We start from the raw sequence: 12,230 nt of genomic DNA, 5'->3' as shown, positions 1-12,230 counted from the left end.
GGCAACGGAAGGAGCGCGCGGCAAACCAGTCCTACCCACCCCTTCCCTCGACGAATGTCTGTCCCACCTGTAACATGGTCTGTGGCTCTAGTATTGGACTGTTCAGCCACCAAAGAGCTCACTTTAGGAGTGGAAGCAAGTCTTCCTCGATTCCGAGGGACTGCCTATGATGATGATGCTGGGTGCCCCTTTAAGGCCACAGTTTAATTGTTAAGTAAAGAGAGCCTCAAGTCAATCGGAGTTTAATTGTTTGGTACAGAAACGGTGCAGATTGGAAAAGGTTTGTTAGTTTCAGATTTCAAACCAAAAGAGCAACACTAAATGACTAGCTTTCTTCCTTTTTTTTTAAAGAATTATTTGGCACCAGTAACAAAATCGATATTTGGAGCATGATGGACAAAACATAACATTTCAGCAGATCTCTCACGGCACTGCTGACAGCAATGATACGTTGAATTAAGAGGACAAGACTGTTACATGATATAATGCAAAATGCATTATTCTGTGGCCAAGATAAAATGGTGCACCTTTACGGCCTCCAACTTCAATTTCTGTTAAGTAAACATCAGGTGATTTCAGGCTGCTGGTCAGAACACTGGTCAGAAAAAGTACAATTGGCAAGGTTAGACAGGAGTTTGACATTCTGGCTTCTGTGTCAATTGGGATATTTAACATTTCTGGGGAACTTAGTGTATTCTAAATTACTGACTTTAAACTTTTAAAAACAGAAATTGTGATGAAATGCAATCAGATATTTTTTTTAAATTGCAGGAGATCCACTAGTAATGTAACATTGCTCACAGTAGATTGGGTAATACTTTGTTGTCTATTGAAAGGAGTATTGTACCATGCAATACACAATGTTATTCTTCTGCGAAAGTGGAGCTATGTTTTAGTTATCCTGTCCTGTTAAGGAAAGAAAGTAATTGCTAAAAGTAAATGTAGCCTATGGTCACTCAGTTTAATTGTTATATGGTCAGGGAGCTTTGTAGATGAACTGTGCTAGTAATTTTTAGGTCGTAGTTGACAAACACCCACTATTTTAAAGATAGTCATATATACATATAAAAATATACACTTCCACTTTGTCACAAGTTAAGTCACATTACAAGCCACTGAGCTGAGTAATAAAGCAGCTAATTGTTTGGCAAATGTAACAACCTTGCTTCTCCATTTGTGAGTTAGTACTTCCAAGGTGATAAGACTCAACTGTGTTTCCAAGACAAGCTATAAAAACATGTCCAATAAGAACATACAAAGCATATCCTTAAAAGAGCCAGAAAAAGATGGAGATATCTGTAGTAGGTAAAAGGAAAACATATTGCAAATGTTGGAAATCTGAAATAGAAACAGAAAATGCTGGAAATCAGTACGTCAATTAGCATTTGAAAACAGTAAAGACAGGCTACTGTTCCAAGTAGAAACCCTTTTCCAGAATTGATGTGTTTAGAAGGATGGGAGCAATGGCAGGATAGATGCACAGAACGCATTGTCCGGGGAAGCCAGAGTCATACCAGTAAGAGAAGTGAATAATGTGGAAAAATAAAGAAATGAATGAAATGCTAAAATAAATTAACTGAATTATAAGCTTTAATAATGGTTTAAAATCACATTGCATCAAAAAGAAAGTAATTTTTCCTTTTGGTTTGTACCCAGAGGCTCAGCAAAGACACTGACGATTACAAGTTAGAATTTCCACGAGTTGCTGAACAATTGTGCTCATTTAAAATTTTGGGTACCTCCCAACCTCTAGGAAAAGTAATTGTTTCTGACCATTATACTTCGTAAACTTGAGCTTATCCAATCTCTGATGCACGTAACCTAACTCGCACCAAGTTCCATTCACCTATCACCCCTGTGCTCACTGACCGACAAATGGCTACTGGTCTGGCAACACACCGATGTCAAAATTCTCACCCATGGCCTTGCCACTCCCCATCTCTGTAACCTCCTCCAAGATATCTGCGCTCCTCTAATTCTGGTCTTTTGCACATCCCCAATTTTCATCACTCTATCACTGGCGGCCGTGCCTTCAGCTACTTAGGACCCAAGCTCTGGAATTTCCTCCTTAAACCTCTCCGCATCTCTCTCCTCCTTTAAGACGCTCCTACCTCTTTGGCCACCTGTATTAATAGCTCCTTATGTGGCTCAGTATCAAATTTTGTTTGATTACACTCCGGTGAAACGCCTTGGGATGTTAAAGGCGCCATATAAATGCACATTGTTAGAAGATGAAAACAGTGGGCTTCCATTGAAATTTACAAACAAAAGATAATTATTCAACCTGTTTGGCTTCCAAATAAATTATGTTCCCCATAAGAAGAAATTTAGACGAATGAATTCACACCGGCTGGTTGCTGATTTCATGAAATTTTACTGGGTAACTACACATGTTGTTCGTACATATATGTAGACGAAGACTGGCTTCTTTTCCCTATTCTTCATTATTTTCACACAAATTCCTTTGCCTCATTTAAAATTCCTCTTGAATGGTTCTCTTCACCAATAGTCAGAGGTTAGCAAGACTATCTGAGCAGCCAAACATTTTGGTTTGCCATCTCTGTGGGGCAGAACTTGGAACATTGTCTGTTGCAGAATGGCAATTCCTAGGACATTTGGCAATAATGAGGAGAATGCTCAGGCTGGCATCATACAGAAATTTACACTGACCCGAGTAATATCCTTTTCCTATTTCTGTGTGGCACAGCGTAGCCCGATGGAATCCGAATTGGCAACTGAAGATGCCCTGCACCCTCTCGATACCAAAGAAGCCTTACTGCCTGAATTTATGCTTTTTTAAACTCGTTCATGAGATATGGGCTTCGCTAGCAAGGCCAGCATTTATTGCCCATCCTTAACTGCCCTTGAGAAGGTGATGGTGAGCCGCCAATTCGGAGGGCAGTTAAGAGTCAACCACATTGCTGTGGGTCTGGAGTCACATATACGCCCAGACCGGGTAAGGACAGCAGATTTCCTTCCCTAAAGGACATTAGCGAACCAGATGGGTTTGTACAACAATCCAGTAGTTTCATGGTCACCATTACTGATACTAGCTTTTCTCCCCAGATTTATTTAATTAACTGAATTTAAATTCCCCAGCTGCCGTGGTGCGATTTGAACTCATATCTCTGGATTATTATTCCAGGCCTCTGGAATACTACCCAAAGTATAAATGGAAGGTTATGTGCCTTTGCTAAGCTCTGACTTTTTGGGGCCATTGAACAGTGGCTCACTTCTATCAAAGCCCTTCTAGAAGCTTCTAAGGACCCTGAAGTATACAACATTTGTACTGTCTGCAGTCTGCACTCCCAATTAGCCCTCTGCTTTCCGTGTCTATGCATTAAATGCAAATATTGGCATTAGTGAATTGTGCAATTTGCTGCACTCTCATCATTTCAACTCCTGTTCAAAGTAAGGGCAAATAACATTGTGAATATTTAGGTAGAAATCAGGAGAGAGCATCATGTGGAACCTGTAATACGCTACAAATAGCCCTCAATTGACCAACAATTTTGGTACTGGCAACAACAAAAAATTCCCACTGAAGAATTTAACTCTGATTTGGAGCCAATGGGGTAATCCAATTGCTGCTGCAAGCAACTTTTGATATTTCCACCTGGTTTAACAGCTACAGCAGTGGGTGCTACAGCACTGTAGTATAAATGGAGATTGAGATCAACTCCCATTCTATTAAAGGACAGAGACCAGGTACAATTACTAGAAAGGGAGCAGGTTATTTTGCATCATTATTTGTAGAAATTTCACAGTGGTTCATATTACAAGTGTAAATTGGTTTATGGCATTAAGCGTTTATGGAACATATAAAGTAGGACTTCAACTCCATAACCATTGGTCACACTGTTGAAAGATTACTGCCGCCACAGAGTCTGGATCGTCACTGTGGTAAACAGAATAAGCTGACCTGCAACTTAACTACATTGCACAATGTCGGCTTGAAAAGTTCCTCTTTCCAGGCTCTGTTCTAGAAATTAATTTTGATCAGTTTCCATCTTAAAGCGCAGCAGTTTCTATTCTTGTTGGCCACAATGGTTTCTTCTGGTCTCTTGGGCCACATGGTTCATGCTTTGCTCCATCTTTATAGGTGCCAAGTCTGGTGTCTTGCCCAGGTGACCATTCTGCACATACTATTTGATTGTGGGGAGCATCACAGCTAAGCATGTCCCTGTACTTGGTTGAATGACCCACATGCATACTTTTCAGCAGGGATCATTGGAGAACAATTAAGAGTGGGGACACTTGTAATATCCCACATTGCTTATAGTCTATGGCTCTGAACTGGGAGCTATCTGGTCTGTGTAATCCAGTACAGCTCAACCCATGTCCATTAACATAGTGCCTTTAACATAGAATATGTCCCAAAGCACTTCACAAGGATGTCGAGCAGTACTGAAAGAGCTAGAAGACATGAGTAAAAACATCGATGAAATATTTTTTTTTAAATTGACTTTTTAGGACTGGGAGCGAAGCAGCAAGGTGGGAGTGGGGTGGGGGAGAGAAGAGAAGCACAGGAAATACATTTCAGACAGATGGCAGAGGGCTCTATCACAAATGGTAGAACAGAGGGAAAGGAGAATGCACAGAAGGCTAGAGCGGGAGGACCAAGTGGTATAGCCTGGGATGTAGGGCTAGAGAAGGTGCAGAGGTAGAGAAGGTGCAGAGGTAGAGTAGGGCAAGGCCATGGAAGGATTTGTAAATAAGGATGAAGATTCTGAATTCAATGCATTGGGTACACAGGCCTAACGGACAAGTGCAAGTAGACAGAGGGTAAAAGTGAAGTTGTGGCAAGGGTACAGAGGTTTTGCTGGGAGCTGAATAATATGGTTTTCGTCTTCCCAATGTTCAACTGGAGGAAATTCTGCATAAGCACAACTTGTTGGATAAGCGATCTAACAACACACATGTTGTCATGGACTTGAGTCAGCATACATACGGAAACTGACCATTGGATAATATCTGCAAAGGATACCGTGTAAACAAGGAAAAGAATGGAACCTTGGGCTAGTCTGTAGGAGCCCGGACAGGAATGAGAGCAGAAAGTCATTGCTGGAGATACACTGGCTGCGTTGGGACAAATAGGACTGGAATTCAACAGTCAATACAGCAACCTTATCAAGATTCACTCCATGAGGCTGCAAGAGATTAAACATCTGAAGGTCTATTTCTTGTCTTGTTTAGTCATACAATTTGCTAATCTATGGTTTGGTGCCATGATTGTTAATTCCTCAACTGACAAAAATTATGGGGCCGAAATTGCCCCGAGACCGAAACGGGGCGCACCGACCGATATAAAGAATTTTGGGGCGGAGTCGAATGAAATTGAAGCTTTAAAAGTTTTTCTTTTCTCCGGGCGGTGTTTGGGGCACCTGAAGGGCAGAAGTCATTCGGCAGCAGAGTGGAAGGCGGGCGGTCAGCGCGGCGACGCTTATGACGTCAGCGCGAGGTGGATGTGCCACGTCATAAGGTCCCTCCCCTTCAGTTAAAGGGGAGGGCCTCTGCGAGCTCTGCGCAAAGTTTAGTTGGGCCCACTGTGCTACCAGGGAGGTGTTCGGCCGGGCCAGCGGCCCAGTACTCAAGAGGGAATGATGGGCTGCCTGCTAGTGGCCCAGCCGAACCTGTGGCCGCCACTGTCGAGCCGACTTTGAAGTCGGCCGACTATTAAAATAAAATGGCGGATGCGGCAGTGCGCCCTCCCCTTTAAGGATGGATGTGTCCCCCAGCCACTCGCCGCTTCCCATCAGGGAAAGCTATCGGGGGCACCGAGCGGCAGCCAATCCACTCCCGTGAGGCAATTTCCCATGCGGGGGGGTAGCATGCACCAGCTCAAAAATAGAGGGGGGCAATTTCTTGAATGTCGGCACCTCCGCTCCGACTGAGACAGGTATGTGCTTATCGACCCGATACCGCTTCTTTGAGGCAGCAACGGCTCTTAAAAAAGGAACAATTTTGGTCCCAATATCTGTAGTTAGATTGGACGAAAAAGATTATAAACAAGAATCTGTAGCAAATAGCTCAGGTTTTCTTGTACAACAGTTAACTCACCATCTATAATATTTCAGATATTGCACAGATGTTGAATTTTAACAATTAATACTAAGGGCTGGATTTTTATCAAAAACCACCATCACCGATTTACCGCCCAAAAAACTGCTATGATTATTCAATTAAGAACGGCAGAAAATGAATCAAGAAATGAAAAAAAATCCACCTGGCGGGAAAAATCACCGCTGCACGTGGATTCTCGGAGGAAAATGCGATCCTCATCAAATTTAGTCCATGGCTACGCATTGGGCCGAGGGAGGGGGGAAAAAACACAAAAACATTTTTTTTTTTTAAAACCAAAAATAAAAAAAAATTAAAATCGCAAAACATTCACAGGACTCTTTTCCTGTGAATCGCTGCAAAAGAATTTTAAAATAAACTTTCACTTTTCTTTTTTTGCAGGATTTCATACCTACCGTGGCTAACAAGGGAAATTAGGGAAAGTGTTAAATCCAAGGAAGAGGCATATAAATTGGCCAGACAAAGCAGCAAACCTGAGGACTGGGAGAAATTTAGAATTCAGCAGAGGAGGACTAAGGATTTAATTAGCAGGGGGAAAATAGAGTGAGAGTAAGCTTGCAGGGAACATAAAAAGTGACTGCAAAAGCTTCTATAGATATGTGAAGAGAAAAAGATTAGTGAAGACAAACGTAAGTCCCTTGCAGGCAGAATCAGGGGAATTCATAATGGGGAACAAGGAAATGGCAGACCAACAGGAAGACACAAATAACCTCCCGAAAATACTCGGGGACCGAGAGTCTAGCGAGAAGGGGGAACTGAGGGATATCCTTATTAGTCAGTAAATGGTGTTGGGGAAATTGAAGGGACTGAAAGCTGATAAATCCCTAGGGCCTGATAGTCTGCATCCAGAGTACTTAAGGAAGTGGCCCTAGAAATATTTGGTAGTCATTCTATAGACTTTGGTTCAGTTCCTATGGATTGGAGGGTAGCTAATGTAACACCACTTTTTAAAAAAGGAGGGAGAGAGAAAACAGGGAATTATAGACCAGTTAGCCTGACATCGGTAGTGGGGAAAATATTGGAGTAAATTATTAAAGATGTAATAGCAGCGCATTTGGAAAGCAGTGACAGGATCGGTCCAAGTCAGCATGGATTTATGAAAGGGAAATCATGCTTGACAAATCTTCTAGAATTTTTTGAGGATGTAACTAGTAGAGTGGATAAGGGAGAACTAGTGGATGTGGTGTATTTGGACTTTCAAAAGGTCCCACACAAGAGATTAGTGTGCAAAATTAAGGCACATGGTATTGGGGGTAATGTATTGACGTGGATAGAGAACTAGTTGGCAGACAGAAAGCAAAGGGTGGGAATCAACAGGTCCCTTTCAGAATGGCAGGCAGTGACTAGTGGTGTACCGCAGGGTTCAGTGCTGGGACCCCAGTTATTTACAATATACATTAATGATTTAGACGAAGGAATTGAATGTAATATCTCCAAGTTTGCAGATGACACTAAGCTGGGTGAAGGAGCGAACTGCGAGGAGGATGCTAGGAGGCTGCAGGGGGACTTGGACAGGTTAGGTGAATGGGAAAATGCATGGCAGATGCAGTATAATGTGGATAAGTGTGAGATTATCCACTTTGGTTGCAAAAACAGGAAGGCAGATTTATCTGAATGGTGACACATTAGTAAAAGGGGAGGTGCAACGAGACCTGGGTGCCATGGTACATCAGTCATTGAAGGCATGCAGGTACAGCAGGCAGTAAAGAAGGCAAAAGGCATTCTGGCCTTCATAGTGAGGGGATTTGAGTATAGGAGCAGGGAGGTCTTACTGCAGTTGTACAGGGCCTTGGTGAGACCACACCTTGAGTATTGTGTGCAGTTTTGGTCTCCTAATCGGAGGAAGGACATTCTTGCCATAGAGGGAGTGCAGCAAAGGTTCACCAGACTGATTCCCGGGATGGCAGGACTGACATGTGAAGAAAGACTGGATCGACTAGGCTTATAGTCACTGGAATTTAGAAGAATGAGGGGGGATCTCATAGAAACATATAAAATTCTGACGGGATTGGACAGGTTAGATGCAGGAAGAATGTTCCCGATGTTGGGGAAGTCAAGAACCAGGGGTCACAGTCTAAGGTTAAGGGGTAAGCCATTTAGGACTGAGATGAGGAGGAACTTCTTCACTCAGAGAATTGTGAACCTGTGGAATTCTCTACCACAGAAAGTTGCTGAGGCCAGTTCGTTACATATATTCAAAAGGGAGTTAGATGTGGCCCTTACGGCTAAAGGGATCAAGGGGTATGGAGAGAAAGCAGGAATGGGGTACTGAAGTTGCACGATCAGCCATGATCATACTGAATGGTGGTGCAGGCTCGAAGGGCCAAATGGCCTACTCCTGCACCTACTTTCTATGTTTCTATGTTACCGCCCATCGAAGGGCTGCTCCGGCTGGTTTCTCCTTGGCATTTTTTTCCCCACCAAATATGGATCACCACTACCACCAAACTCGGGCGGAAGCGATTTTTTCAGTGTTGCACACTGGCGGTCCGCTCCCCAGCGGTATTTCGAAACCGCGACGGAACACTTTGATGAAATTCCCACCAAGTGGTTTTTCACCAAAAGAGAGGAAAATACTGCCGTAAAACGCGGCGGAAGGCTGATGAAATTCCAGCCCTTAGAAAAACCTCCATTGATAAAATACTCTAGCGCATTTCTCAGGATGTCCCAAAGCGCCTCACATTGGTTAAGTAGCTGAAGGAAAAGATTTGCAGGGCTATGGGGAAAGGGCGGAGGAGTGGGACTAGCAGAAGTGCTCTTGCAGCGGGCCGGCACGCACTTGATGGGACAAATGGTCTCCTTCTGTGCTGTAACCATTCTATGATTCTACATACAATGAATTACGTGAAGCCCAGTTACCATTGCCATATGGATGAACACAGCAGCAATGAGATAAAGGACCAGTTCATCTGTTGGTGGGATAAGTTAAGACAGGAATGTTGTCCAGGACACCTGGAGAAACGTCCTACCCTTCTTCGAATAGTGGCACCTCCAACAGTGCAGTACTCCCTCAATACATAGAGCATTTGGGCTGAATGGCCCGTTTCTGTGCTGTATATTCTATGTAATACTATACTGAAGTGTCAACCTAAATTATGTGAAGACTTGGGATTGGACTTCAGCCCACAGCTACCTAACTCAAGAGGGAGCGCTACCAAGCTGCAATTAAAAAAATATATATAAGGAGCAGATCCTGAATAGACATTTGAATATAGCACAAATTTAAACGTGTGTTTGGCCGTTCTCAGTTTAAGTTCTTGGTGATGCTATTCTATAGCACCAAACTGCCTATAATTAAGACACTAATTGATAAACTCACAAGTGTGTGTTCTGGGGGCTGAACCTTCAATCAGGTCCCAGAGTTGCAAAGACAGTGTTCTAATTGTTGTTCATTTTCTCCGATTATCAATGACAGCAAAAAATTCAATGCTGGTGTTAACAGGGAAACGTCACCTGTGCCAACTTTCTTGTTCACAATAGTGACAGGCAGAGAATATACCTGACTGTGTCAATGCAGAATACAGAAATCAAGATCCTTCGATTGTGTTTTGTTTTGGTAATAAAAAAGAATTTCTGCAACTGATCAGATGCTGATTTAAAAAACACTGCATGCCCTTTCATCTCAGTCTGCTTCCATTACTCTAGTTATGCTAGTCTGCGTGGCACTTTATTTTTTGTTAAAAGCCACATTCCTCACCATTTTCCTATTTTTGACTCAATACTGGTAATTGACAAATAAACCAAGTTATGGAATAAACAAGCAGCACTCAGAATCCCATGAACAAAATAACCAAATTAAGGCATATAGGCTGCAGATTTTAGCCTGGTGGCACCTTTTGTTAATGACTTACAAAGTTGACGCTATTCTTCATTAAAGTACATTGCCTGGCACAGAAATTAATAATTCTGCTTAAAAATGATCAATGCACCAAGTTCCAGATACAGGTAATTACCTGAAAATCTTCTCGTTCAATACAAAAAAAGAAAACAAAGAAAACTTGCTAATTTACTATTAGCTGCACTGTCAGAGGTTAAAGCGATGGCCCTTCTGTCTAATCAGGTGGACATGAAGGTCCCACAACATTATTCATAGAACAGCAGAGTTCCCCCAGCTAACATTCATTCCTCAACCAACACTGCCAAGACATTAACTGGTCATATATCTCATTGCTGTTTGTGGGATCTTGCTGTGTGCAAATTGGCTGCTGTATTGCTCCACATTTCCACAGCGAGTGCTTCATTGGCTGTGAGGCACTACATAAATATAAATGCAAGTTCTTTCTTTCAGTCCAAGATGTAATTATTTATTTCTGGGAGGGTGTATAAATAAAACCCAAATGTCCTAATCTAGCAAGTTACTCATTTTTCTTTATCACTTCCTCTTTTTGCTGCGCCTCCATTTAGTATATCATCTCTTAGCTAATTTTCCAATATTTATCAAAGCTCTTTCAAGTTCTTTTTTCATCTCATATCTCTGTCCTCAAAAAAAAAGCTCACAAAATCTCTGGTTATTTATTCTTCCTCAGATTATAGTACCTATAACTACAATTTACAGTTACTTCTGCACTGTTTAATAAACTTTAAACAATTCTCTATTGAGATTATGTTACAAGCACAGCCAAAACTGGCTCACATTGCACATTCCCCAAGTGCAGTTGTAAGCTTTTAAGCAATGTCCTCTATTTAAAATGCAAGTGAAACTTTTACACTCCTAATCTCACCAGTCAGACAGACATCAGAGCTAGGAGAATGATTAGCATGAAATGGAAAATATCAGTACCATCTAATTTAGTGCAAATCTACTTCATTGGACTCATTAAACGCAGGATATTCATGAGTTAATAGCTAGTTTCTTGATAGCATTACAGCTTCAATTATCAATTGAAAAATAATAAGTAATTTAAAAAATGGAAACAGAGAGCAATGTGGCATCCCCACTATCTTGTGCCCTCCTCATCCCCCCCAATTGCAGCCTTCAGCACTTTCTTAAATGGTTCAAGCATTTATTACTCTTCCCAGAAGGTCATTTTACAGGCTGTGTTCCAAACACTGTGTAAACAGCTTCCTGGTCAGTCCTAAATTTGTCTAGAGCTCATTTGAACCCGTGCCTTTGTTTGACTGTCACTGTTTAATGTGAAACAGTGTCTGGACTTTCCCTTTCTAATATCCTTTACGAGCTTATTTACTTCTGTAAAAGGGGTAGGAGAGGGGGAAGATTAAACACTTCACTATTTCCTCAATGATAAGTGGTGAAATGCTAACCTCAATTTATCACATTTAAGCCCTCTTGACTAAAGACGTCAAATTGCCACCGTGTAGTTACCTTGAGTTGTACTATTATTAAATCCGTGGGGAATTCTGTTTATGCTGAGGATATATCCATCGGCAGTCACCACATCATACTCTTCACTTGGGTAACCATGGTAGGAGATAAGCTGACGCTGGGAAAGCAGATAGTACAATACAATGTCACTTTTTTTGAATAGGAAAAAATAGCCTAAAAGACACTGGACTGATCAGAACCATTAAGAAATTCGAACACTCAAATTTAGGGTGGAAGTTCCAGGATTTTGACGTCAATGAAGAAACTGCGATATATTTCCAAGCCAGGATGGTGTGTGGCTTGAAGTAAAACTTGGAGGTGGTAGTGTTCCCATGTGCCTGCTGCCCTTGTCCTTCTAGGTGAGGTCGCGGGTTTGGAAGGTGCTGTCGAAGAAGCCTTGGCGAGTTGTTGCACTGCATTGTGTAGATGGTACACACTGCAGCCACGGTGCGCCAGTGGTGGAGGAAGTGAATGTTTAAAGTGGTGGATGGGGTGCCAATCAAGCAGGCTGCTTTGACCTGTATGGTGTCGAGCTTCTTGAGTGTTGTTGGAGCTGCACTCATCCAGGCAAGTGGAGAGTATTCCATCACACTCCTGACTTGTGCCTTGTAGATGGTGGAAAGGCAGTCAGTAGATGAGTCACTCACCACAGAATATCTTGCCTCTGACTTGCTCTTGTAGCCACAGTATTTATGTGGCTGGTCCAGTTAAGTTTCTGGTCAATTGTGACCCCAGGATATTGATGCTGGGTTTGGTGATGGTAATCCCATTAAATGTCATGGGGAGGTGGTCATTGCTTGGCACTGCCACTCATCAGCCCAAGCCT

General features: G+C 42.3%; 1 protein-coding gene across 3 annotated transcripts in view; it reads right to left on the bottom strand.

Annotated features, from left to right (window-relative positions):
- lipf (lipase, gastric) overlaps positions 1-12,230 on the bottom strand; it is a 77,080-nt gene that overhangs the window by 30,994 nt on the left and 33,856 nt on the right. For all 3 annotated transcript variants that reach the window (XM_070876897.1, XM_070876898.1, XM_070876899.1), the window contains exon 4: positions 11,405-11,522. In XM_070876897.1, the coding sequence (XP_070732998.1) occupies positions 11,405-11,522 (118 nt within the window). The remainder of the gene's footprint in view (positions 1-11,404; positions 11,523-12,230) is intronic.

The sequence above is a fragment of the Pristiophorus japonicus genome, chromosome 3, assembly GCF_044704955.1.
Source record: "Pristiophorus japonicus isolate sPriJap1 chromosome 3, sPriJap1.hap1, whole genome shotgun sequence".
NCBI classification, from domain to species: domain Eukaryota; kingdom Metazoa; phylum Chordata; class Chondrichthyes; family Pristiophoridae; genus Pristiophorus; species Pristiophorus japonicus.
Note: the sequence above shows the minus strand (reverse complement) of the source record. Positions and strands in the feature narration are given on the sequence as shown.